The following is a 25,297-nucleotide window of genomic DNA, read 5'->3' as shown; positions in this document are numbered from 1 at the left end:
CTGCTGTGAGGTAATTAAGAACCATTCTATGCTGTACCAGTTCTGTTTTGTAAGCTTGGAGTTCTCTTCCAGTGTATCTAAACGTGTCGTCATACATTTCAGTGATATTATCTAACAAATTGGCGAGTGCGGAAATGTATCTATAATTCATCACTCCTCGAGCGGTGCGAGTGAAATCTAACGCCACCAGAACCTGAATCCCGGTGGATTCATGGATCAGATCAGAGGCCGGATGCTCTAACCTTTCTGACAGTTGTCTTTTAACTCGGTGCTCGTAATGAGTGTGAGTATAAGGAGCTTGGGCACCACGGTGTATGTCTTTCATTTTGTCATGTGTTACAGTCATCACTTCAGGCAATACTTTTCCAATATAACACAATCCTTCAGAGTTTGGGGCAAGCCACTTGTACGCCTTTCTCCCGCATATGAAATATGCATCATCGGGGAGAACATAAGGGACGGAGAAGGACATTACCATATTACACACCTTCCAGGTGAAATCTCCTGATCCTAATTCTTCCATCTGCTTAATGCACGTATCAGGCTGTACGATATGTGCACAGTATCCTGGTGATACTTCTCCAACTCTAGTAATCCTATTTCCTAAGGTGTACCTATACCGGAAAGATTTTCCTCTACTGGCTATGTGGCGTACAAGCTCTGTATCTGTAGGCATTCTATCTGCTCTATGCGAGAAGGTCATGGTTAGGTTGCTCCATGACACTTCCCAATTTCCCGGCTTTCGGGGATTGGAGATGTTGAAACATAAGAGGGACCTATCCACATGGTATTGGTGGAGCTTCAAGCTAGGAGGGCTGGAGATATTAAACCTCCTGTCCACCGGTCTCCCACCATTTAACTCAAGTACCTCCCCTATCGTTAAAGGAAATGGTACTAGCCCTGATTTGCTATGACCCTGAGGTACTTGAGAGCATACCCAACAATCGGTTTTGTTTAACACATTACCCACTAAGGAGTGATAGTCACTCAATGGATGCCGGTCCATATGGATATTAAAACTGGATTGGCATTTCTTTATGCACCCATCCTCAACCAAATTATCACAGAGCCTACAGATACAGTTTTCTTCAGCTAACAATCCATCACAATTTCTTCTATCGGATCGTTTTCTGATACTCGCCTTTGCTTGTTGGTTAGGTTGATCTTGGAAAACTATGCCTCCATCATCATAATCGGAACCCATTCCAGAACCTCTCTTGACCTCCATGGTACTCTCGCCGGAACAGACTGCTCTGGTCAACATCATGGTCAACAGGAAAATCCGGATCACAGTCTCCTGGGGCAAGTCCATCTTTGAGGAGGCAATGGAGAAGAATGAGAAGGGGGAAAAAGAAATTTCAAGGGAGAGGGGATGGGAAGTGGAAAAAAACAATAAAAGGGATTGGGGAGTCGACAACTGCTTTCGGTCTTCAAGACTCAGGTGCCGCCTCAGTCCTCCTGGAACAGACACTCCAGTGATACAACCTCTACCGTCTGTTCCTTATCACGGGACTTCTCTGGATCAGCAACCTTCTTGCAGTGGGATGAATAGACCCAAGTCTCTCTCTCAGCAACCTTCAATGCTGTGGTGCTAGTCAATAAGACCTGGTATGGTCCTTCCCATCTATCAATAAGACAACCTGAGCGTAGAAAATTTCGTATCATTACATAATCCCCAGGTTCAATGTCATGACAATTACTATCAGGTAGATCAGGAATCACTAACTTCAGATTATCATTTTGATTACTTAACTGTTTACTCATGTTAATCAAGTACTTTACAGTTACTTCATTGTTACATTTCAAATCATCCTGAGGGTTAATCATGACATGCGGTTGTCGACCAAACAAGATTTCAAAGGGGGACAGATTAAGAGGGGGCCTGGGAGTGGTTCTGATGCTATACAAAACAATGGGTAAAGCTTCTGGCCACGTCAATCCTGTCTCTGCCATTACTTTACTCAATTTATTTTTAATAGTGCTGTTCACTCTTTCGACCTTCGCACTCGCCTGAGGACGGTACTTACACATTCCTTGAAAGACATCACCTGTAAAATGGGTACCCCTATCACTTTCAATGATTCTAGGGATACCATATCTACATACAAATTCCTGTACAATTTTCTTAGCTGTAAACATAGCGGTATTTGTAGCCGCTGGAAATGCTTCGACCCAATTCGAGAAAACATCTATACAAACAAGTACATATTTCAAATTCCGACAAGGGGGTAATTGAATGAAGTCAATTTGTATTACCTGGAAGGGGCCGCCGGCAGGTGGGATATGGGATGGTTCTGTAGGTATTGCCTTTCCAATATTCTTTCTCAGACAGGTAAGGCATGACATTGCTCTTTTACTCGCATGAGAGGAGAATCCTGGGGCGCACCAGTATGCTCTTACCAATTTGCACATTCCCTCCTTGCCTAGATGAGTCAGCCCGTGAGCTGCTTCAGCCAGACATGGAAGATATGCTCTGGGGGCCACTGGTTTACCATGTCCATCCGTCCAGAGCCCTGAGGACTCCTGGCCATATCCCTTTGCCTTCCAGACCGCTCTTTCCTGTGTGGAACACAAATTTTGCATTTCACACAACTTCTGTGTGTTGATGGTATTGAATACCATCAGTTGTGTGGTGTCTGTCTGTATGGGGGTGGCAGCTGCTAACTTAGCAGCTTCGTCTGCTCGGCTGTTACCAAGTGATACTGGGTCTTGACTATATGTATGTGCTTTACATTTGATAACAGCCACTCTGTCGGGTTCCTGTATCGCTGTTAGAAGCCTTTTTATGTGAGCTGCATGCGCTATCGGTGTACCAGCTGCCGTCATGAAATTTCTGAGGCGCCATAGGGCTCCGAAATCATGGACTACCCCGAATGCGTATCTAGAATCGGTGTAGATATTGGCTGACTTACCCTTAGCCAATTCACATGCTCTGGTTAGGGCGACCAGTTCAGCAACCTGGGCTGAGTGAGGTGGGCCTAGCGGTTCCGCTTCTATGGTGTCTTGGTCATCTACGACTGCGTATCCAGTACACAAGTCTCCCGAGTCTGACTGTCTGTGACAACTACCGTCCGTGTAGAACGTGAGTTCTGCATCTTCCAGTGGATTGTCACTGATGTCAGGCCTTGCGGTAAAATTTTGGGTCAAATATTCCATACAATCATGTGTATCTTCCTTTGTATTAAATCCTCCTTCCCCATCACTCTCACCTTCCACCCTTTGTGCCTGACCAGGCACACCTGGGAGATATGTTGCAGGATTTAATGCACTGCATCTCCTTATGGTGATGTTTACTGGGGCCATTAGTGCCAATTCCCATCTTGTAAACCTCGCTGATGAGACGTGTCTGGTTTGGGCAGAATTCAATAAGGCTGATACTGCATGTGGCGTATGGATTGTGAGGTTGTGGCCTAGCACGACATCTTCGCTTTTTGTCACTAGCAATGCTATTGCAGCAACGCTTCGCAAGCATGTGGGGAGGGATCGCGCTACCGTGTCTAGCTGAGCGCTGTAGTATGCAACTGGCCTGCTGGCATCACCGTGTTTTTGGGTTAGTACACCTGCTGCGCAACCAGCACTTTCTGTTCCGTATAGTTCAAAGGGTTTCCCATAGTCAGGCATACCTAGTGCTGGCGCCTGTGTTAGGCACTGTTTGAGTCTCTCAAATGCTGTTTCGGACTCGTCTGTATGCGAAATCCTATCAGGTTTGTTTGAGGAGACCATTTCCTGCAAAGGTAGCGCTAAAATGGAAAACCCTGGGATCCAATTACGGCAATACCCACACATTCCTAAAAACGTTCTAATCTGTTGCTGGGTTTGTGGCAGTGTCATGTCTCTAATTGCTTGGATTCTATCAGCGGTCAGGTGTCTCAGTCCTTGTGTTAGACAGTGTCCCAAATATTTTACCTTAGTCTGGCATAATTGCAACTTGTCTTTGGAAACCTTGTGTCCTGTGTCTGAAAGATGAAACAGGAGCTGTTTCGTATCCTTCAGAGAAGCTTCCAGTGAATCTGAACACAGCAGTAAATCATCCACATACTGTATCAATACTGATCCACTCTCTGGTTGGAAAGACTGTAAACAATCATGCAAAGCCTGAGAAAATATACTTGGACTATCTATGAAACCTTGGGGTAATCGAGTCCACGTGTATTGGACTCCTCTGTATGTGAATGCAAACAAATATTGTCTGTCAGGATGCAGAGGTACCGAAAAGAAAGCGGAGCAGAGGTCAATAACAGTGAAAAATTTGGCAGTGGGAGGAATTTGCATTAGGATGACAGCTGGATTTGGCACTACGGGGAACTGGCTCTCAACTATTTTGTTAATCCCCCTTAGATCCTGCACTAGCCTGTAACCCCTCCCCCCACTCTTTTTAACAGGGAAGATGGGACTATTGGCTGTGCTGGACGTTCTTACCAGAATGCCCTGTTGTAGCAAGCGCTCTATTACTGGGAAAACTCCTAACTCCACCTCTGGCTTCAGAGGATACTGTGGGATTTTTGGAGCTATCCTACCATCTTTTACTTGTACAACTACTGGAGCTACGTTTGCCATTAATCCAGTGTCCTCTCCATCTTTTGTCCAAAGTGACTCTGGTATCTGGGAAGTCATCTCTTCTACTTGGGATGGATTCCTATTTGTCATAATGGTATGTGACATTAATTTTGATGGGGAGTCTAACATGTCTCGTACTTCCTGAGCGTGATTCTCAGGTATGTCCAAGAATACACCTTCAGAAGTACAGTAAATGACGCACCCCATTTTACACAGTAAGTCTCTACCCAGGAGATTGGTCGGTGCCGATGCAGCCAGCAAAAAGGAATGCTTGGTATGCAAAGGTCCTATTGTAATCTCGGCTGGTTTGCTAACAGGGTAGTGCTGGACTACTCCTGTTACTCCCATGGCTGGAATTGTCCTACCAGTGGTTCTCATGCCCACTGTCAAATTTATCACTGACTTGGCCGCCCCTGTGTCTACAAGAAAGTTTAAAGTTTTACCAGCTACATTGATTGCGACCTCGGGTTCACTTCCAAGGCTTGCAATCAACTTTACTGGCTGCAGATTACAGGTATGGCCACACCCCTATTGGGTATGGTGACCTCCCTGAATCCCGCTGGCAGCAACTACTTGTGAGGGAGTTAGCTGGGAACTACCAGAGGCATGCCAATCTCTGTTCGGGGGGTATCTTTTTGTTTCCCCTGTATGTGGCTCATAACTCCGCCTCTGTGGATCCTGATCCCAATGTCTTGTGTTGTGTCGTTGTCTAGGGGGTTGGTATGATTTCTGTACATTTCTTACTCTACAGTCTCGTGCATAGTGTCCCTGTCTGTTACAAGAATAACATGTTATCACAGTTGACTTACTTACAGGATTTGATGGTACATACGCAGGCTGCTTTGTGGTCAGCGCCTGTATACTTACTGACATTAACTTATCACTTTGCGACTCTCTGTGCCTGGTGATGTTTCTGTCGTGATCAATAGCAGCCTCTCTCAAGGTGGACACTGACAGACCTCGCCAACATGGTTGCGAGGTCTGTACCCTAGCCTTTAATGTTTCCTTTAAACCATCCATCAGTACAGATACTGCTACTTCTTGATGGTTTGGGTTGGTCCTAATGTCTTCTATACCAGTGTATTTTGCCATTTCTAATAGTGCCCGGTGGAAATATTCTGCTGCCGTTTCGGACTCCTTTTGTTTAATGGAGAATATTCTGTTCCATTTAACAACGGCTGGGAAATACTCTTTTAACTGTAAATTTATCCTTTTTACATTATCTTTGTCGTACACATCTGTAAGCGGTACATCTTTATCTAGTCCACAATCAACTAAGAATTGAGGTGAGTCGACGTTGGAAGGTAAGCAAGCTCTTAGCACTATCTGCCAATCCTTATTATTGGGCTCTAAAGTGTTTCCTAGATCCCTGATGTATTTTTGGCTTGCAACTAAATCTTTTCTGGGGTCTGGGAATTCAGACACTATGGTCCTCAATTCCATTCTAGTAAACGGGCAATACATGGCAATGTTCCTAACGGGTGTGGCTCCTGATGCATCTGTTTTCCCATTGGGAACTACTATCACCTTAACTGGATTAATTTTAACAACTTCACTCTGTGTAGATTCTACAGCTTATTGTGGTACAATTGTCTCAGCATAATGCATGGTGCCGTACTTACCCGTTGACACGACCTCACCTATCCCTCCGCTAGGGGCCTTCACTAATCTCGTGAGTGGAGCAGTTCCTACTGTGGTTTCTGATATGGTGGCCGCTAGAGAGAGCGCTGAAATTGTTGCCGAATCGTCTTCTTGATCACACTCCTGAGGAAAGTTCAAAACAGGGTACAACTTGCACGGGTTAATACTTGCATGGGTTAATGGGTTTACATTATCATTAACATTTACAGGGTTGCTAAGTGTTTGTGTTTTACACCCCAGTGCGTTTCTCTCCGCAATCAACTTCTCTCCTGCAATGTATGGTGGAGGTGGGGCTGTGGCTATCAGTTTCCTGACTGCCCCAGATCCCGCCGCCAGAGCCAAACCTCTCTGTATCTCACCTTCCTGTTGCCACAACTGTAAATAATCATGATGCTGAATTCGTCTCTTTGTTGATTTTATGAGACATATCCTCCTCCTTATATTTTGTAACACTTCTGGGCTGAAGCTACCTATTCTTGGGAATTTCTCCCTGTCTTGTACAGTCATTCTCTCCCATTCATCACATAAAACTTCTGTGTGACTTCCGTATTTCTCACACATTATGTACCTTGCCGACCCGACTGGTCGGTTCTCTGAATCAACCCGAACCGAGGTTGATCGCCCCCTACCTGAACAACTGGCCCCCATAATCTGCAGGTGTTGCTTACTACTCCTTTGATCTTTATATCAAGGTCTTCAGTGAACCCTTACAGACAAACCAAGATGTCCTGGGCAGGCTGGCGGTGGCGGTTTACCAAGTGCCCCACTCACTTCTCGCCCACGTTGGCCAGTACTGCAATCACTGTATTCAGAGCTGCTGTACCCAACTCAGGGCCCCTGTGAACCTTTATTTACTGGGGCGCGTTCCCCAGCAAGTATCGGTTGTTGGATAGTTCCTGAGTGACCAGCGAACTTCCCTTCCAAAAATAAAAAATTACACAAATCACGTCAGAATGTACAAATAGCGTTTATGACCTTTGTACGCAAAATGATACTGGTCAGGTTTACTAATGCACACAATGACGTGCGGTACAATCGTTCAGTACATAAGACTACTTCTTATGTACAGAGAGATCAATGGAATCGAAAATTTCGGCTGCGAATTCCTTCAGCAAGAGCTTGTATGGCCTATATGGGTTCTGCACCAACCCCCGGGGTTGTGCCTCTTACCTTTATAGCGGACTTTCTTGTCTCCTTATGACCTCCTGGTCTGTTATGGTCCACTATACTCTAATGCTCCTATATTATTTAACCAAGGATGCCTCCCTAGCCACCGTATATGTCACTTACACGTATGTTCCTGACGAGTACCCGACTTTCCTTGTGGTTCCACCTTAAAGTTATATAAACTTGTAATACAAAAACACTCACTCAACACATGTACACTTTTGCTTCTATTTCTATTTCTGCGCAGAAATTTTCTTTAGCCCAGCTGTGTTACCAATTAGGAGCAGGATCTGTTAATTTAAATTTTGGATTTCCAAAAATAGACTTGCGTTATTTCTCGCCTGTTGCGCTATTTACCGCGTTGCGTTACTTATCGCTTTGGGTGTCTTATCGCTTTTGCGTTAAAAATCAACTTATCGTGACTTGAGCTACGTGGGCGTAACCGGACGCTACGCTGCGTAATGTACGCTGCGTGCCTCGGCCTTTGGATTGCGTACGCAAGTCTCAGTTAGGGACACGTGTACGCAAAGCAAAGATCCACCGTAACACAATTTATACTTTTATCAATGTAGATGATCCCTGATCATCTACCGCACACCACACTGACTTCGCCTTATCTCCCAGGCAAACCGTGTGTTGGTCTATACTTTAACTATTACCTCTATTCTTAAACTATGAAATAACAGCAAATCTCTTTTAGCACTTTTCTATCAACTATAAAACTGGCAAACAGGATAGTGATATACGAAAATTTTAAATGAAAAGGAAATACAGATGTATACGTGCGTGTATACGCAAGACAGAAGAAAAATACAGTTTTTAAAAGACACAAGCGTTTTGTTCTTACCTCCGGTTCCCGGATTCCTTCAGCACTCTTTATCTAAGCGAAGCAGACGCTTATCCCGTCAGCACTACGAGACAACCTCCCGCACTTTGCTGAGGGATAATGTCTGCTGATCTACCTAGTGCAGATATGTGAAGGACAGGACGAGCCGCCAATTGATAAAGCTGAATTATTTATCGTACTTATAACCCTTTATGAGGCCTAAGAACACAGTACGCTATCTACGTAAGAAGTACCGTAAGGGTACGCAAGTTGCGTAACGATCGCTCAGCCGTAGGCGAGACGCTCAAGCGTCGTGTTCGCTCACGGCCCAGAGATCACAGACTGGCACGCTATTGGCTACAGACAAACGTAATGATTCGCTATGGCGTAGCGGACGCTCGAGACCACGAGGAGATCACCAGCGGCGCAGACGCTCACAGCGCTATACCTTTATATCTATACCTAAAACAATGAGAAACACAGTATAACTTTATGTAGAGACTGGGTGTATGTGCAACCTGGTGTAACCTGATTAACTACAAAGTTGTTTGAGCGTCACCGATGCTCTGTGAATACTTAACACTATGAGAAATACACAGATACCTGGGTTTAGGGTCCAAAGCCTGTTATGTGTATTATGACTAATATACTTGCAAAAAGAATCACAGTACAAATGATACACTACAATATAACAGAGACTTCCTAACCAAATAACTACACAATAAATACAATACAATACAATACAATACAATCTAATCAAGGGAAAATACGAGAGAAGGAGAAGAGAGGGAGAGAGAGATATGAGAGAAATGGCTCACAGTAAGACAATATGATTACGGAGAGAACTTACGCACAAGGGGAAACGATCGCAAGCGCCTCTGGACATCCAGCTTCCCGATTATCAGCAATGAGAACCGTTTGAAGAGAAGTGTAAGCTGGATACCACAGGCCCGTCTTTTATGCTCCACACACAATGCAATCTAATGGTCTCTACAATCTTATCGTCCATTGGACACAGGAATTCGGCTTCGCATTATAACAAAAGGTCATAGGTTGATTCATACAGGTGGGCTGTGACGATTTCAAACAGCTCAGGTGGGTGGGACACTGGGTTTCCCGCCGCATACCTGAGTAAGAGTAAATAATAGTAATAGACATAAACTTCTTATGTCCATAACTATTCGCACGAGCGATTAATACGCTCCAAACCAACACCGGAATATTGCTATTTAAATACTCTTCCGATGGGTACCAAACACTGCTGTATGACCCCTGTTAGACCCTTCGTACAATACAAAGAGGGATTCCTCCGTTCAGGGACATTCTATATTAACCAAACTTTCAGAATCTATCAAAGGGACTATGATCTACAAACTACATTAATTGTGAAAATATGTAACTATTGAGTCGCACGCTACGCCTACATACTCCCTACCGTAAATACGCATACCGAGTGCGAGCGGGTGCACGCAACAGCGGGTATGCGCTATCACGGGAAAGCGCACGCATGCGCAGCGCGGACCAGTGTGAGGTGCAAATATGGCAGTGTGTGTAGGGATATTTTTCTGACTTTGACACTGGAGAGGTGACTGCTGGGAATGGGGCAATATACAGTAACACCAGGGGACGTGTCTGGGTGATGAGTGTAGAGGTAACTGCTGGGAATGGGGCATTATACAGTGACACCCTGATATGTGTCTGGGTGATGACTGGAGAGGTGACTGCTGGGAATGGCGCATTATACAGTAACACCAGGGGATGTGTCTGGGTGATGACTGTATCACTGTAGCTGTGTCAGGTTCCTATAAGGTGTCAGGATGTGACTGTCTATGTCTCCATGCAGGAGGGGGAGTATATAGAGGAACACAGGGGTCTGTACAAGGACGTGATGATAGAGAATCACCGGCCCCTCACATCACTGGGTAAGATGAGACTGTCATGTATTGTACAGGGGAGAGTATGGGGGGCACCTATATACACACATCATCTGATAATCACATATATATACTGTACTCAGTCACTGTGTGTCTCCTACAGATGGACCCAGTAACAGAGATACCCCAGAGAGATGTCCCCGTCCTCTGTATTCCCAGGATTGTACAGAGGAGAATCACAGGATGCCACAGGAGGATCAGGTAGGAGGGATTTAGGGTCTCACCCATATACCAAAGTGACTGTCACTATATAATGTGTAGAGCAGCTGTGTGTGTCATTATATTTGTATTGTTTAATTTATTTCTGAAATCAACAATTATTACAGTCTTCTTTTATTGATGGTTTACATAGGGTGAAGCCCAAATAAATAATGTTAAAGTCAAAGATACAGAGGGAGAAGAAGAGACGTATGTGACTGATATGAAGGCAGAAGATATAGAGGGAGAAGAAGAGACGTATGTGACTGATATAAAGGCAGAAGATACAGCGGGAGAAGAAGAGACGTATGTGACTGATATAAAGGCAGAAGATACAGAGGGAGAAGAAGAGACTTATGTCACTGATATAAAGACAGAAGATATAGAGGGAGAAGAAGAGACGTATGTGACTGATATAAAGGCAGAAGATATAGAGGGAGAAGAAGAGACGTATGTGACTGATATAAAGGCAGAAGATATAGAGGGAGAAGAAGAGACATATGTGACTGATATAAAGGCAGAAGATATAGAGGGAGAAGAAGAGACATATGTGATTGATATGAAGGCAGAAGATATAGAGGGAGAAGAGACGTATGTGACTGATATGAAGGCAGAAGATATAGAGGGAGAAGAAGAGACGTATGTGAGGGGTGATCAGCAGTGTAAGGAGGAGGAGATCCCTACAGATATCAGCACAGGTGAGAAATAAGGGTGGCATTCTGTATGCCGGCGGTCGGGCTCCCGGCGCTCAGTATACCGGCGCCGGGAGCCCGACCGCCGGCATACCGACACTTATTTTCCCTCGTGGGGGTCCACGACCCCCATAGAGGGAGAATAAAATAGTGTGGCGCGCGTAGCGCGCCACCGTGCCCGTAGCGTGGCGAGCGCAGCGAGCCCGCAAGGGGCTCATTTGCGCTCGCCACACTGTCGGTCAGCCGGCGGTCGGGCTCCCGGCGCCGGTATGCTGGGCGCCGGGAGCCCGACCGCCGGCCAGCCGTAGTGAACCCGAGAAATAAACACTTATTACAGAAAAGAGTCCCATATTCTCCTTTATCAGTCACTACAGCAATCTCTTATCCTACACCCTCCTCTGTCAGAACAAATTAGGGAACTGTATTCGCCCAGTAATGGAGTCAGGAGCCATCAGCCCCTATTATACTCATGCTCTCCCCTCACATCATGTCACTATGTTTTACCAGCCCAGAGATCTGACCAGTCTCCTCCCCACACTCTCTGGTGTATCTCATACATCAGGAGCCATCAGCCCCTATTATACTCATGCTCTCCCCTCACATCATGTCACTATGTTTTACCAGCCCAGAGTTCTGACCAGTCTCCTCCCCACACACTCTGGTGTATCTCATTCATCAGGAGCCATCAGCCCCTATTATACTCCTGCTCCCCCCTCACATCATGTCACTGTGTGTTACCAGCCCAGAGATCTGACCAGTCTCCTCCCCACACTCTCTGGTGTATCTCATACATCAGGAGCCATCAGCCCCTATTATACTCCTGCTCCCCCCTCACATCATGTCACTGTGTGTTACCAGCCCAGAGATCTGACCAGTCTCCTCCCCACACACTCTGGTGTATCTCATACATACCTCAGGAAATAAAGATAAAAATATACGTTTTATACCCATAACAAGAGCAAATAAATCTGGCCCAAAAATAGATCCATGCCCAGTAACTTAGTCCCAGTTGGCACATGTTACAGTAGGAAACAAACTCTGAGTGTCTGTAACAGTTTTACTCCTTTATCATATTACTTCGAGACGGAAGACATCTCCTCCGGGATTGGTTTAGGTAAAGTGTCATGAAGGACTGTCAACAGGAATGTCCACTTTCTCTAACATTCTAGGGGATACTGGGATGGTCTTAGTACCATGGGGTATAGATCGGGTCTGTTGGAGCCTGGCACTTTAAGAAATCATTGGTGTGGGCTGGCTCCTCCCCTCTATGCCCCTCCTACCAGACTCCATTTAGAAAAATGTGCCCAGGGAGCCGGGTGCATTCTCTGGAGCTCCAGAGAGTTTTCTTCAGAATGTATTTTAGTTTGATGTTTTCAGGAAGGACAGGTTGGCACCAGTCTGCCTGCGTCGTGAGACTTAGGGGGGCACCGGTACCAACCTCTTGAAGGGTTAATGGTCCAGATTCCTGCTGACAGGACATAGCTCCTGAAGGGGGTTGTTTCGCTCACCCACAGTGGTGTGCGCTCTTCCCCACAGCATGCCGCCACTTCTAATTGAGTGGTGAATACTAAACCGGGGTCCCCAGTACAGATGGCGGCATTAGGGCAGCGGGCACACAGCTTAAGTGCTGCTGCTGTTCCTCTATGCAAGCCCACACTGGCACTGATGCTGAAAAGGGGTTTTAACCCCATTTTCTTTGCAAATATTACCCTGCCAGTATAAACTATTCCGGGAACACTGCACGCCATTAAGGGGGCGGGGCTTCCTGGAGAGCGGGACCAGCGGCTCAGTGCACCATTTCCTACCTCCTAGAGACCCTCAGAAGCACCTTGTTTGGTACAAGGGGGTTTGTGGTAGGATGGAGCGATATACTGTATGTGTATATAATAATCTAGGTCCTTTATCTAAGGTTCCTAGTTACTGGCCGGCACAGCACTGCTTTGGCTGTAGAGGCAAGGTGTGCTGGTTTCTCCCTCTCATTCTTAGCAGGTTCTCTGGGTTACTGTGTTATGTAACCTGTTCCTGTGTGTGTATTATGCTGTACAGTATGTCAGGTAAGAAGGTCATATGCCAGTCCTGCAGCACAAGGTTTTCCCCTTCCCCAGGGGATCTCTGTTGTGTGCACAGTGCAGCCCTCCTTCACAAGGAAGCAGCACTCAGGAGCCAGCGTGGCTGGACTCAATAAAAGGAATGATTACAGACATATCCCCTGTACTGGATACTGCCAGGCAGGAGAGGCAGGATTTTAAAAGAAGTCTATGGCTGATTTTATGATTAAGAAATCAGACCGCAGACCATCCTCTCAGCCCCCTATACTTATTTCCCAAAAAGTACATTACCTCAAGTTCTCCAGTCTGTCTGTCTGTGTTATCGAGATGCCAGATCTGGAAGAGGAGGAGGTGAATGTAAATATGGGGGACACTAATGTCTCAGGGAGTGGAAGCTCTTATCTACTCTGTTTCAGATGAATATTCCTGATAAGGAGACAGACACAGTATTATTATTATTATTACATTTTATTTATAGGGCACCACAAGTGTTTTACAGCACCGTACAAAGGACAGTACAGGGAGACAAAACTTAGCATAACAGTAAATAAATAACAAAAATAGAGTACAGGTAACAAAGAGCACCACAATTCCCATACATAATACATGGGAAGCAGTGACCAAGGCAGAGGAGAAACGACGATGGTCATCAGCCGACCGTAGTGGGCGGGAGGGAGTATGAAGGGAGAGGAGGTTGGAGATGTAGGGAGCAGTGGAATTAGAGATGGACTTGTATGTGAGGGTGAGGAGTGTGAAGAGGATTCTGTAGGGGAATGGGAGCCAGTGTAGATTTTGTCGAAGGGGAGTGGCCGATGTGGAGCGGCAGGAGAGGAAGATAAGCCTAGCTGTGGAGTTGAGGACAGATTGGAGGGGTGCGAGATGGGAGCAAGTGAGGCCAGGAAGAACATTGCAGTAGTCAAGTCATGAGATGACCAGTGAGTGGATGATAAGTTTAGTTGCACTCTGGGAGAGAAATGGCCTGATGCGAGCAATGTTGCGTAGCTGGAACCGACAGGATTGCGCCAGAGCTTGGATGTGGGGTGCAAAGGAGAGGGAGGAGACAAGAGTGATGCCCAAGCAGAGGAGTTGGGGAACGGGGGAGATGATTGTGTTCAAAAAAGTGATATTTGTAGGGGGTGTTGCTCTGGCTGGGTGAAAGATAATGAATTCAGTTTTGTCCATGTTGAGCTTCAGAGAGCGCTCAGACATCCAGGAGGAGATGGCAGAGAGGCAGCTGGAGACCTGAGAGAGGACAGAGGGGGACAGATCAGGAGATGAGAGGTAGAGTTGTGTGTCATCAGCATAGAGGTAGTATTGAAGGTCAAAGGAGTTAATGAGCACACCCAGGGAAGAGGTATACAGGGGGAACAGAAGGGGGGCCTAGGACAGAACCTTGAGGGACACCAACAGGAAGGATTGAAGGGTGTGAGGTGGTTCTGGAGGCAGACACAGAGAAATAGCGGTTAGTGAGGTACACCAGTCAGGGACTGTGCTAGAGAGGCCAATGTTTTGGAGTGTGCGGAGGAGGAGACGATGATCTACGGTGTCAAAGGCAGCAGAGAGGTCCAGAAGGATGAGCAGAGAAAAGTGGCCCTGGATTTGGCCGAAAGCAGGTCATTGGTGACTTTCACCAGGGCAGTCTCAGTGGAGTGGAGTGGGCTAAAGCCAGATTGTAGTGGATCAAGGATGGAGTTGTCAGAGAGGTAGCTTGTGAGACGGCTGTAGACCAGTCGTTCAAGTAGTTTGGAGGCGAATGGGAGAAGAGAGATGGGGCGGTAGTGAGTGAGTGATGAAGGGTTAAGGTTGTTTTTTTCGAGACTAGAGGACACCAGAGCATGTTTGAATGGTGAGGGAAAGATGCCGGTAGAGAGCGATAGGTTAAAGAGGTGAGCAAGGTGGGAGCAGGCAGTGGAGAGAGGGAGCGGAGAAGATGGGAGGGGAGGGTCCAATGGGCAGGTTGAGGGGGGATAAGATGAGGGAGTGGACTTCCTTGTCTGAGGTGGGACGGAAGCAGGCCAGGGTGGGATAGATGGAGGGGAGGGATGATGGGAGCAGCAGAGGGGTGACGGGAGGAGATGTCATTTTGGATATCCTCAATGTTGGAGATGAAGAAGGAGGCAAAGTCAGTGGCACTGAGTGGGGAGGGGAGGAGGAGGGGATGAAGGAAAGTGTTGAAAGTTTCAAAGAGTCATTGAGGACTGAGAAGAGATGAGTGGAAAAAGGATTGCTTGGCGAGAGAAAGAGCAGAGCTATAGGAGGAGAGAATAAACTTGAAATGGAGGAAGTCCGCCAGAGAGTGAGATCTCCTCCAGGAGCGTTCTGCAGAGTGTGAACATTTTTGTAGTAATCATGTTAGTTTGGTGTGCCAGGGTTGGGACAGAAGGCGGCTGCCTGGTTGGGACAGGTCATGGTGGAGGGAGGAGAGAGGAAAGTCTCGAGGGAGGACAGGATAGCGGGATTGAAAGACCCGAGATTGCGTCTGGTGATGTTGGGTCTGGGCGTGGAGAGGAGAGGGGAAGATGAGAGGGTGAAAGTAGATGGTGGTCAGAGAGAATGAAGGAAGAGTTAGTGATATTAGAGATCAGATCGGTGGGTGAAGACAAGGTCGAGGGAGTGGCCGAGATTGTGAGTAGGGGTGAAGGACCATTGAGAAAATCCAAAGGTGGTGGAAAGGGCAAGAAGATTAGTGGAAGCTGCATTAGTGATGTCGATAGGGATGTTAAAGTCAACAAGGATGATAGAGGGGAGGTCGGAGGAGAGAAAGTGGGGAAGCCAGGCAGCAAAGTTGTCAAGGAAAAGTGAACAGCGGCCAGGGGGGCGGTAGATCACTGCCACATGGAGGTGAATGGGGCAGAAAAGGCTGATAGTGTGGACCTCAAAGGTGGAGAAGGTGAGGGAGGGCTTAGGTGGGATGACACGAAAGGTGCAGTTTGGGGAGAGAAGGATGCCCATGCCTCCACCCTAGTGGCCATCAGGTCTGACCGTGTGGGTGAAGGAGATGCCTCTGTAGGAGAGGGCAGCAGGGGAGGTGGTGTCAGAGGAGGAGAGCCAGGATTCAGTGATGGCGAGAAGGTTAAAAGAGTGGGAGATGAAGAGGTCGTGGATAGTTGGCAGCTTGATTAGGCTTTCCAGAGTGCACAGGAGAAGGGAAGGGAGGGGACAAGGGAGATGAAGATCAGGTCTGAATGTGTGTGGGTGGTCTGGAAATTGGGGGGGGGGGGGGGGTTACCTAGCAGTGAGGTTTGGTATGGGACACAATCGAGAAGCCATAATTCCAGTACAGTAGTGTTGTTCAGAGGAATAATATAGAATGGAGTGGGTGTAATATAGACTGGACAATGAGAAGGGGGATGTAGTAAAAGCAGAGATAGTGAAAAATGTTTTTTTGGTAAATAATGGAAGGAACGGAAAGGCTGAGATTGTTACACAGTGGTTGTAGAGAGTATAAATGAGGAGTAGAAAGCAATGTGTGAGAGCAGTATGGCTGGTATGTAATCAGACAGGGAGGTCAGTGTCCAGGCTGTCCGGGCTGCAGGCATTGGTGGTACTGGATTAGGTTACTCTCTGTAGGATGTTGATTGCAGTTGGGGAAGATAGTCTGCTGTCCTTCTGTTCCTCTCCTGTTTATCTACGAGTATCTCCAAAGGTCATATATTCATACTTAACACTAACATACTATGCAGCTAGGATACTTTGCAGCCAAATATGTACTGATTAAATATAAATGCACACATTGATACAGGCTTGATTGCCAACAGCACCCACAATCTTTGAAACCCCACCTACCCTGGATAGAGATAGTGTCTGCTGAGGAAGTCCACTCCTGTTGATGTACGACACCGCTGTGACGTTGTCCGATTGAACTTGAATGGCTCGATCTTGCAGAAGATGTGCCGCCTGTAGAAGGCCGTTGTAGATGGCCCTTAGTTCCAGAATGTTTATTGGAAGGACAGATTCCTGGCTTGACCACTTTCCTTGGAAGTTTTCCCCCTTGGTGACTGCTCCCCAACCTTTGAGGCTTGCATCCGTGGTTAGAAGAATCCAATTCTGAATCCTGAACCTGTGTCCCTTAAGCAGGTGAGAAGTTTGCAGCCACCAAATGAGTGACATTCTGGCTTTCGGCGACAGGCGTATATACGCTGGTGCATGTGAAGATGCGATCCTGACCACTTGTCCAGGAGATCCAGCTGGAAGAACCGTGCATGGAATCTTCCGTATTGTAGAGCCTCGTAGGACGCTACCATCTTCCCCAGAAGGCGAATGCACTGATGAACCGATACCTGGGGAGGTTTCAAGACATCCCTGACAATTGATTGCATCACCAACGCTTTCTCCGCCGGTAGAAACACCCTCTGCACTTCCGTGTCGAGTATCATCCCTAGGAAGGGCAGTCTCCTTGTCAGTGCCAAATGTGACTTTGGAAGGTTCAGGATCCACCCATGATCCCAGAGTAGTTGAGTTGAGAGCGAAATACTCTGCAACAGCTTCTCCTTGGAAGATGCCTCTATCAGCAGATCATCCAGATATGGAATTATGTTCACTCCCTGTTTGCGTAGGAGGAACATTATCTCCGCCATGACCTTGGTGAACACCATCGGTGCTGTAGAGAGGCCAAATGGCAACGTCTGGAACAGATAGTGACAGTCTTGTAGTGCAAACCGTAGATAGGCCTGGTGAGGCGGCCAGATCAGAATGTGAAGGTACACAGTCTTGATATTCAGGGATACTAGGAATTCCCCTCCTCCAGACCTGAGATCACCGCTTTCAGAGACTCCATCTTGAATTGGAAAACCCTCAAGTAGGGGTTCAATGAATTCAAGTTCAATATAGGCCTTACCGAACCGACCGGTTTTGGTACCACAAACAGGTTTGAGTAATAACCCTTGGTTTTTGGGTAAGGTGAAACTGGAACAATGACATATGTTCGTACCAATTTTTGAATGGCTTCCTGAAGTATAGCACTTTCTGTCAGCAAAGCTGGTAAGCCTGATTTGAAGAATCTGTGAGGTGGGAGTTCCTGAAACTCCAGTCTGTACCCCTGGGTAACAATATCCGTCACCCAGGGGTCTAGGCATGATGACCCCCAGACGTGACTGAAAGCTTTTAGTCTCGCTCCCACCTGTCTGATCTCCAGGCTGAGAGGTCCACCATCATGCTGAATATTTAGAGGAAGCAGAACCTGATTTCTGTTCCTGGGAACCTGTTGGTGCAGGTTTTTTGGATCTTCCCCGACCTCCTCTAAAGAAGGTGGGAGGGGGTTTGGATTTTTTTTTATTTTGCGGTCCAAAAGGAATGCAGTGTAGGTGTAGGATAAGATTTCCTAGCTGGGGCTGCTGCGGAGGGAAGAAATGTCGACTTACCCGCAGTCGCCGTGGAAATCCACACATCCAATGCGTCCCCAAATAGTGGCTGACCTGTGAATGGCAGGTTCTCCACACTTTTCTTGGATTCTGCATCCGCAGTCCATTGGCGTATCCAGAGTCCTTTGCGTGCTGAGACAGCCATGGAAGTAGCAGGCCAATGTCCTTCATTGCCTCCACCATGAAACCTGCAGAATCCTGTATGTGACGTAAAAACAAGTCAATTTCACTCCTATCCATAGTATCTCAGTCCTCTAGTAAGGTGCCTGACCACTTTACTATGGCTTTAGAAATCCATGCACAAGCAATAGTGGGCCTTAAAGCCACGCCTGTAGCTGTGTATAGTGATTTGAGCGTAGTCTCAATCTTGCGGTCAGCCGGCTCCGTTAAGGCGGTTGAACCAGGAACAGGTAAAACCATCTTTTTAGACAGCCTAGATACAGAAGCATCTACTATAGGTGGGTTTTCCCACTTCTTCCTATCCTCCTCTTCAGGGAAAGGATAAGCAATGAGAATTCTTTTAGAGATCTGGAATTTTTTCTCTGGGTTTTCCCAGGATTTTTCAAACAAGGAGTTTAACTCCTTAGAATCAGGAAAGGTCAGCGAGGATTTCTTATTTATTGTAATCTAAGATTCCTCTACTTGTTCCGGAACCTTCCCAGAAATATGCAAAACATCCCTAATGGCTTCAATCATTAGCTGCACCCCTTTAGCAAGGGATGCATCCCCCCCTTCCCCCTGCATATCCCCATCACCGTCCCCTGTATCAGTCGGTATCAGTGTCAGCTTGCATTATCTGGGCAAGTGTACGTTTTTTGGGGTATGTAGGTGGGGTTTTAGATGAAGTAGTGGGAGCTGAATACTTCAAACCCACTACAGATTGTCTCAAAACCTGCGTCTCTTTCTCAGTATGTGACATCCTTGTTGAAATCTGGGATATCATTTTCCTTAAAGAATCCACCCATGGGGGTTCGGATTCAGAAGGCTGAGACAGCACATTGCAGTCCTGAGTACATGGAATAGACTCCTCAGGAGAAGATAAACACCCTGCAGCACAGGACACAGAGTCCTTAGACATGGTAATATGGATATACACACTTACACACACACACACACACACACACACACACACACACACACACAGGAAAATGTCAGACACAGTTTCCCACAGAGTACCTTCAGAGAGTCACAGAGTATAAGGAGCCAGCCACACAGCGCCCCTGTAGGCAGTTATTATGATAAAAGCCCGGCGCTGACTAACTAACCTTAATAGGGAGGGCAGCGCTCCCTGTCAGTGTCCTAGTTCCTATGATCTGCAGGGAGAAAATGGCGCTGGTGAGTGCTGGATCCACTCTGAGAGGAAGCCCCGCCCCTTGTAATGGCGCACGGCTTCCCGCACTAATTGTTTATACTGGCCTGAGGATTTTAGTGATAACAGGAGGATTAGCCCCTGTTAGCTGCGTGACCAGTGTAGGGTTTATCCGCGCTGGCTCAGGACGCCCCTCAAAGCGCCTACACTGTGTGTTGCTGAGCCTTCCTGGAGCGCAGCCTGTCAGAGCTGCGCTCCCACCCTTGTGCCGCCATACCCGCCGGCGACCCGCAAACCGTGTCGCCGACGCTGTACTCAACACTTTCTTCTGGCTTTGTTAGGGGGTGGCAGCCGTACTGCGGGAGTGAGTAGTCGCCCGTGGGCTTGCGATCAGCACCCTCAGGAGCTCAGTGTCCTGTCAGTGGAGTAGAGAACCATTAACTCTTCAAGACGTTGGTTCCTTCCCCCTCCCTAAGTCCCACGAAGCAGGGATTCTGTGGCCAGCAGCCTTCCTGTAACCTAACTAACTCTAGAAAATAAAAAACTAAGAAAACTCCTAGGAGCTCCCCTAGCTGTGACCGGCTCCTCCGTGCACATTTTCTAAACTGAGTCTGGTAGGAGGGGCATAGAGGGAGGGGCCAGCCTATTCTATTAAACTCTTAAAGTGCCAGTGGCTCCCAAAGGACCCGTCTATACCCCATGGTACTAAATGGACCCCAGCATCCTCTAGGACGTAAAATAAAGTTGATTATAACCTAGCAGATGATTATGATGATTGCAGGGGTATCATATGGTGTATTGCATGTAAAGTACCTTGTGCCACACCTACTCTGCTGTAGCAATATACGTTATATAAGGGTGAGTAACACATGTACAGGCTTACCAGCGTATGAGCACACACATAAAGGAATGCTACCTTACCAATGCTTCCAGTAGTAACGTTAGACATTTCTCTGATCCATCAGCTCATATGACTGATGTTATTGTTCATCTAGAATCTCCAATTCATACGATATGTTCCCCATCCATTGTTTTACATTGGTGCTGACGTAGGACTTGGCGAGTGACTACATCTCCATTTATACTTCATGGTTAGTTAACAGTACAAGAGAGAGATACATCTAAGTCTTCTTATAATATTACATTTGTTATTGTGATGTTCTCAGGAGGGTGGACACAATGATAGTCTGAGACACAATATTATAAAGCCTTCATTAAAAGTTATGTTTTATTATACACACACATTTACTAATAAGTGTCCCAGAGAGTCGTCTTCTCCTATTGTTTACAAGATTAATATTGTTACAGAAAATGTCACATTTCCATAATGTATTTTATTTCCAGGAGATGGACACACAAGCAGGAACATCTCAGAAGTACATCTAATGTTATCTCCGGATTGTGACATAAAAGATAATGACAGTAGACCGGATACTCCAGCAGATAACCCCATTACCCCAATTATACATCCAGCTCTATCAGCTGATCCCCCTGATCCTGGGAAATGTTCTCCTGATCACTCTGATATTGGTGCATCTGTTACAGCTCTGACAGTAGATACAGTGTTTCCGTGTTCTATAGATGCCAAATGTTTTACACAGAACACAAAGCCTATTAACCCACACACAGGTAAGGCAGGTGAAATGCCACTGATATGTTCTGAGTGTGGGAAATGTTTTACACTGAAATCACATCTTGTTGTACATCAGCGAAGTCACACAGGTGAGAAACCATTTCCATGTTCTGAGTGTGGGAAATGTTTTACACTGAAATCACATCTTGTTGTACATAACAGAAGACACACAGGTGAGAAACCATTTTCTTGCTCTGAGTGTGGGAAATGTTTTACACTGAAATCACATCTTGTTGTACATAACAGAAGTCACACAGGTGAGAAACCATTTTCTTGCTCTGAGTGTGGGAAATGTTTTACACAGAACTCACAACTTGTTACACATCAGCAAAGTCACACAGGTGAGAGGCCATTTCCATGTTCTGAGTGTGAGAAATGTTTTACACAGAAATCACAACTTGTTACACATCAGCGAAGTCACACAGGTGAGAGGCCATTTCCATGTTCTGAGTGTGGGAAATGTTTTACACGGAAATCAAATCTTGTTAAACATCAGCAAAGTCACACAGGTGAGATGCCATTTCCATGTTCTGAGTGTGGGAAATGTTTTACACTGAAATTAAATCTTGTTACACATCAGAAAAGTCACACAGGTGAGAGGCCGTTTCCATGTTCTGAGTGTGGGAAATGTTTTACATGGAAATCACAACTTGTTCCACATCAGCGAAGTCACACAGGTGAGAGGCCATTTCCATGTTCTGAGTGTGGGAAATGTTTTACACGGAAATCAAATCTTGTTAAACATCAGCAAAGTCACACAGGTGAGATGCCATTTCCATGTTCTGAGTGTGGGAAATGTTTTACACTGAAATTAAATCTTGTTACACATCAGAAAAGTCACACAGGTGAGAAGCCATTTTCTTGCTCTGAGTGTGGGAAATGTTTTACACACAAATCACATCTTGTTATACATCAGCGAAGTCACACAGGTGAGAGGCCATTTCCATGTTCTGAGTGTGGGAAATGTTTTGCAAACAAATCAGCTCTTGTTATACACCAGAGAAGTCACACAGGTGAGAAGCCATTTCCATGTTCTGAGTGTGGAAAATGTTTTTCACACAAATCACATCTTGTTAAACATAACAGAAGTCACACAGGTGAGAAGCCATTTACATGTTCTGAGTGTGGGAAATGTTTTACACGGAAATCACAACTTGTTACACATCAGCGAAGTCATACAGGTGAGAGGCCATTTCCATGTTCTGAGTGTGGGAAATGTTTTACACGGAAATCACAACTTGTTACACATCAGCGAAGTCACACAGGTGAGAGGCCATTTCCATGTTTTGAGTGTGGGAAATGTTATACACAAAAATCAAATCTTGTTAGACATCAGCAAAGTCACACAGGTGAGAGGTCATTTTCATACTCTGAGAAATAAATCAGCTCTTGTTGCACACAGTAGACATCACTCAGATGAGGAACCATTTTAATCTTCTGAAGTATACTCATTGCCATGCGTTGTTCTTCAAGTTTCTTATCCTCTCTCCTATGTTTTTGCAATATACATGTTACCACTAGGTGAAATAATCAGATGTCCTGCCATCATCTACCACTGCTATGCAGATGACCTGTCTTTTGCTCCAGGTACTGAGAACCCAGTCCCAATCCTAAATGGTTGTCTAGCTGAGCTCCAGGTGTGGGTGATGCCAGTTGGCTGTGATTCAGTCCTGGTGAAACAGGCATTTATGGTAGAAGCTCACCAACAAAGGGCAGGGCTACAGCTCAGCTTTGCAAACCAACCGGGCTTGGGGGTTCAGAGTTACAGAATGCTGATCATGTGCGGAATCTTGGTGTCCTGGATGGTGGAGTGACACTTAAACATCAGTATCTGCCACAATTAGATCCTCATCTGAGGAACATAGCCAGACTCCAGCACGTAATTCTCTCAGAAGATCTACCTACAGTCATACATGTACTTGTATCATCACACATAGACTACTGCAATGTCCTCTACCTGGATCTCCTAGCAATAGAATTGCACCGGTTGTAGCATGTACAGAATGTAGCAGCCAGGCTGTTACCTAACCAGCCTGTTCCTGCCACATAACACCCATTCTCTGCTCTCTTCACCAGCTGCCTGTAAGATGGTGACTATTACATAATCTTACTGACTCAGCCCACCATGACCAGGGTCCATGGTACCAGAAGCAGCTTCTGCCTCCTTACTGCCCTGCTTTCTAACTTCCACCTGCAGATGAAGGACTGTTACCAGCAGTACTAAGAATCCTCAAGCAGTGCTGAGATGTCAGAGGGGGAGACAGGGTGGTGGCACTAGTGCTCTAGTGGGGGCTGCCGGAGGCAATGTCTGTGAGAATCTTGTCCTCAAGCAGCACTGAGTTGTCAGAGGGGAGACAAGGTGGTGGCAGTAGTGGGGGAGACAGGGTGGTGGCAGAAGTGAAGGGGGTGGGGTGGTGACAGTTGGGAGATGTGGCAGTAGTGGGGGGAGATGGGGTGGTGACAGTAGTGGGGGCAGTAATGGGGGAATACAGTGCAGTGACAGTAGTTGGAGACGTGGCAGTATTGTAGACAGAACGGTGGCAGTAGTGGGGGGAGACAAGGCGGTTGGCAGTTGTGGGGGTAGACGGGCAGTGGCGGTGGCAGTAGTGGGGGGGAGACAGGGTGGGTGGCAGTAGTGGAAGGAGACGTGGTGGCAGTAGTGGGGGAAAACAGGGTGGTGGACGGAAAAAGGGCGGGTGGCATTAGTGGGGGAGACAGGGTGGGTGGCAGTAGCGGGGGAGACAGCGGGTGGCAGTAGTGGGGGGAGACAGGGTGGTGGCAGTAGTAGGAGGGAGACCGGCTGTGTGGCAGTAGAGGGGGGAGACAGGGTGGATGGCCACAGTGCAGTACCAGGGGATGCTGGAGGCAGTAAAGAGGTGTATGGGTCCCGCACAGAATCAGTTTACTATTAGACTTAATGATGATCATGCTTCCTTATTTCTAATTAATCCCTTGTATGTGTCACTGTTATTTGCTGTGTCAGCCTTTATGTGTGTTCTGTGTAATAATCCTGAAAGTAGTGCTGCTACCGATCTCATATCATTTGTAGTAACTTGGAAAAGATGAGATATGAGGTGCAATCTGGAAGCTTATAGGGGGTTAATCAGAGATGAACGCAGATGTGACATCACGCAGCCCCTGGAAAATGGTCCCGGCCCGCCCGCATTCACCCCTCAGGGATGCAACCGCAATGTGTGTCTGCGTGGCCGCTGCACATGTGCATTTTGTCACCACCAGCAAACTGCTGTGGCCCGCTATTGCGGCTGGGTCTGAATGACCCCCATAGAGTTTTGGCTCTCCTGATATGTATCTGTTTTACTTACCTGCAATGCTATAATGTAACTTGAATTGTTTCTGTGATGTAAAGGATATTTTATCCATGTTGTGCAGAGTAAAGTATTTTTTAAGTTTAAAATATAGAGAAAAATCTGTGTATTAAAGATATGAAATGAAGTTGTTTAAAAACAAAAGATTTTCGTTGAGTCTTTTTATGTGTCAGTGTGTTATCTTATTTCCAGATAATTGTCGCTATGGTGACAGAAACAATTTCCTGTTAATGTGTCACTTGTATTATTACTTTGTGTCCAGCGGGTGGGCTCGGAAATGTTATCCTTTTCCTCGCAGCCCCAGTTGCTAGAGAAAATGAAGGAGGATCTGTTGACTGGTCACGTTCCGCTTGAGTTGACCATTTTCTCACCAGCAGGTCTTTCCACCTCTGCAGACTTGTGTCCGGAAAGAGAGATACAACGTAGGCTTTAAGCCTAGGATCAAGCACGGTGGCCAAAATGTAGTGCTCTGATTTCAACATATTGACCCCCCTTGAATCCTGGCAAAGCGAATGAAGGGCTCCATCCACAAGTATTTCCAGGGAAGACGTTAAGTCTAAGGGACTATGCACAGGCCCAAATGATAATTGTTTTATGATCGTTCTA

At 46.4% G+C, this 25,297-nt stretch overlaps 1 protein-coding gene across 1 annotated transcript in view; it reads left to right on the top strand.

Annotated features, from left to right (window-relative positions):
* The window catches only part of LOC134996706 (zinc finger protein 260-like), a 42,892-nt gene extending 19,132 nt beyond the window's left edge, over window positions 1-23,760 (top strand). Inside the window, exons 3-6 of the mRNA XM_063951214.1 lie at window positions 10,035-10,113; window positions 10,229-10,326; window positions 10,478-11,021; window positions 21,077-23,760. Coding sequence (XP_063807284.1) covers window positions 10,080-10,113; window positions 10,229-10,326; window positions 10,478-11,021; window positions 21,077-22,746 — 2,346 coding nt within the window. The 5' untranslated portion in view covers window positions 10,035-10,079 and the 3' untranslated portion in view covers window positions 22,747-23,760. The remainder of the gene's footprint in view (window positions 1-10,034; window positions 10,114-10,228; window positions 10,327-10,477; window positions 11,022-21,076) is intronic.
* The last annotated feature ends 1,537 nt before the right edge of the window (window positions 23,761-25,297 follow it).

Source organism: Pseudophryne corroboree, unplaced genomic scaffold, assembly GCF_028390025.1.
Source record: "Pseudophryne corroboree isolate aPseCor3 unplaced genomic scaffold, aPseCor3.hap2 scaffold_1426, whole genome shotgun sequence".
Classification (NCBI taxonomy): Eukaryota; Metazoa; Chordata; class Amphibia; order Anura; family Myobatrachidae; genus Pseudophryne; species Pseudophryne corroboree.
This window is presented reverse-complemented; position numbering and strand designations above follow the sequence as displayed.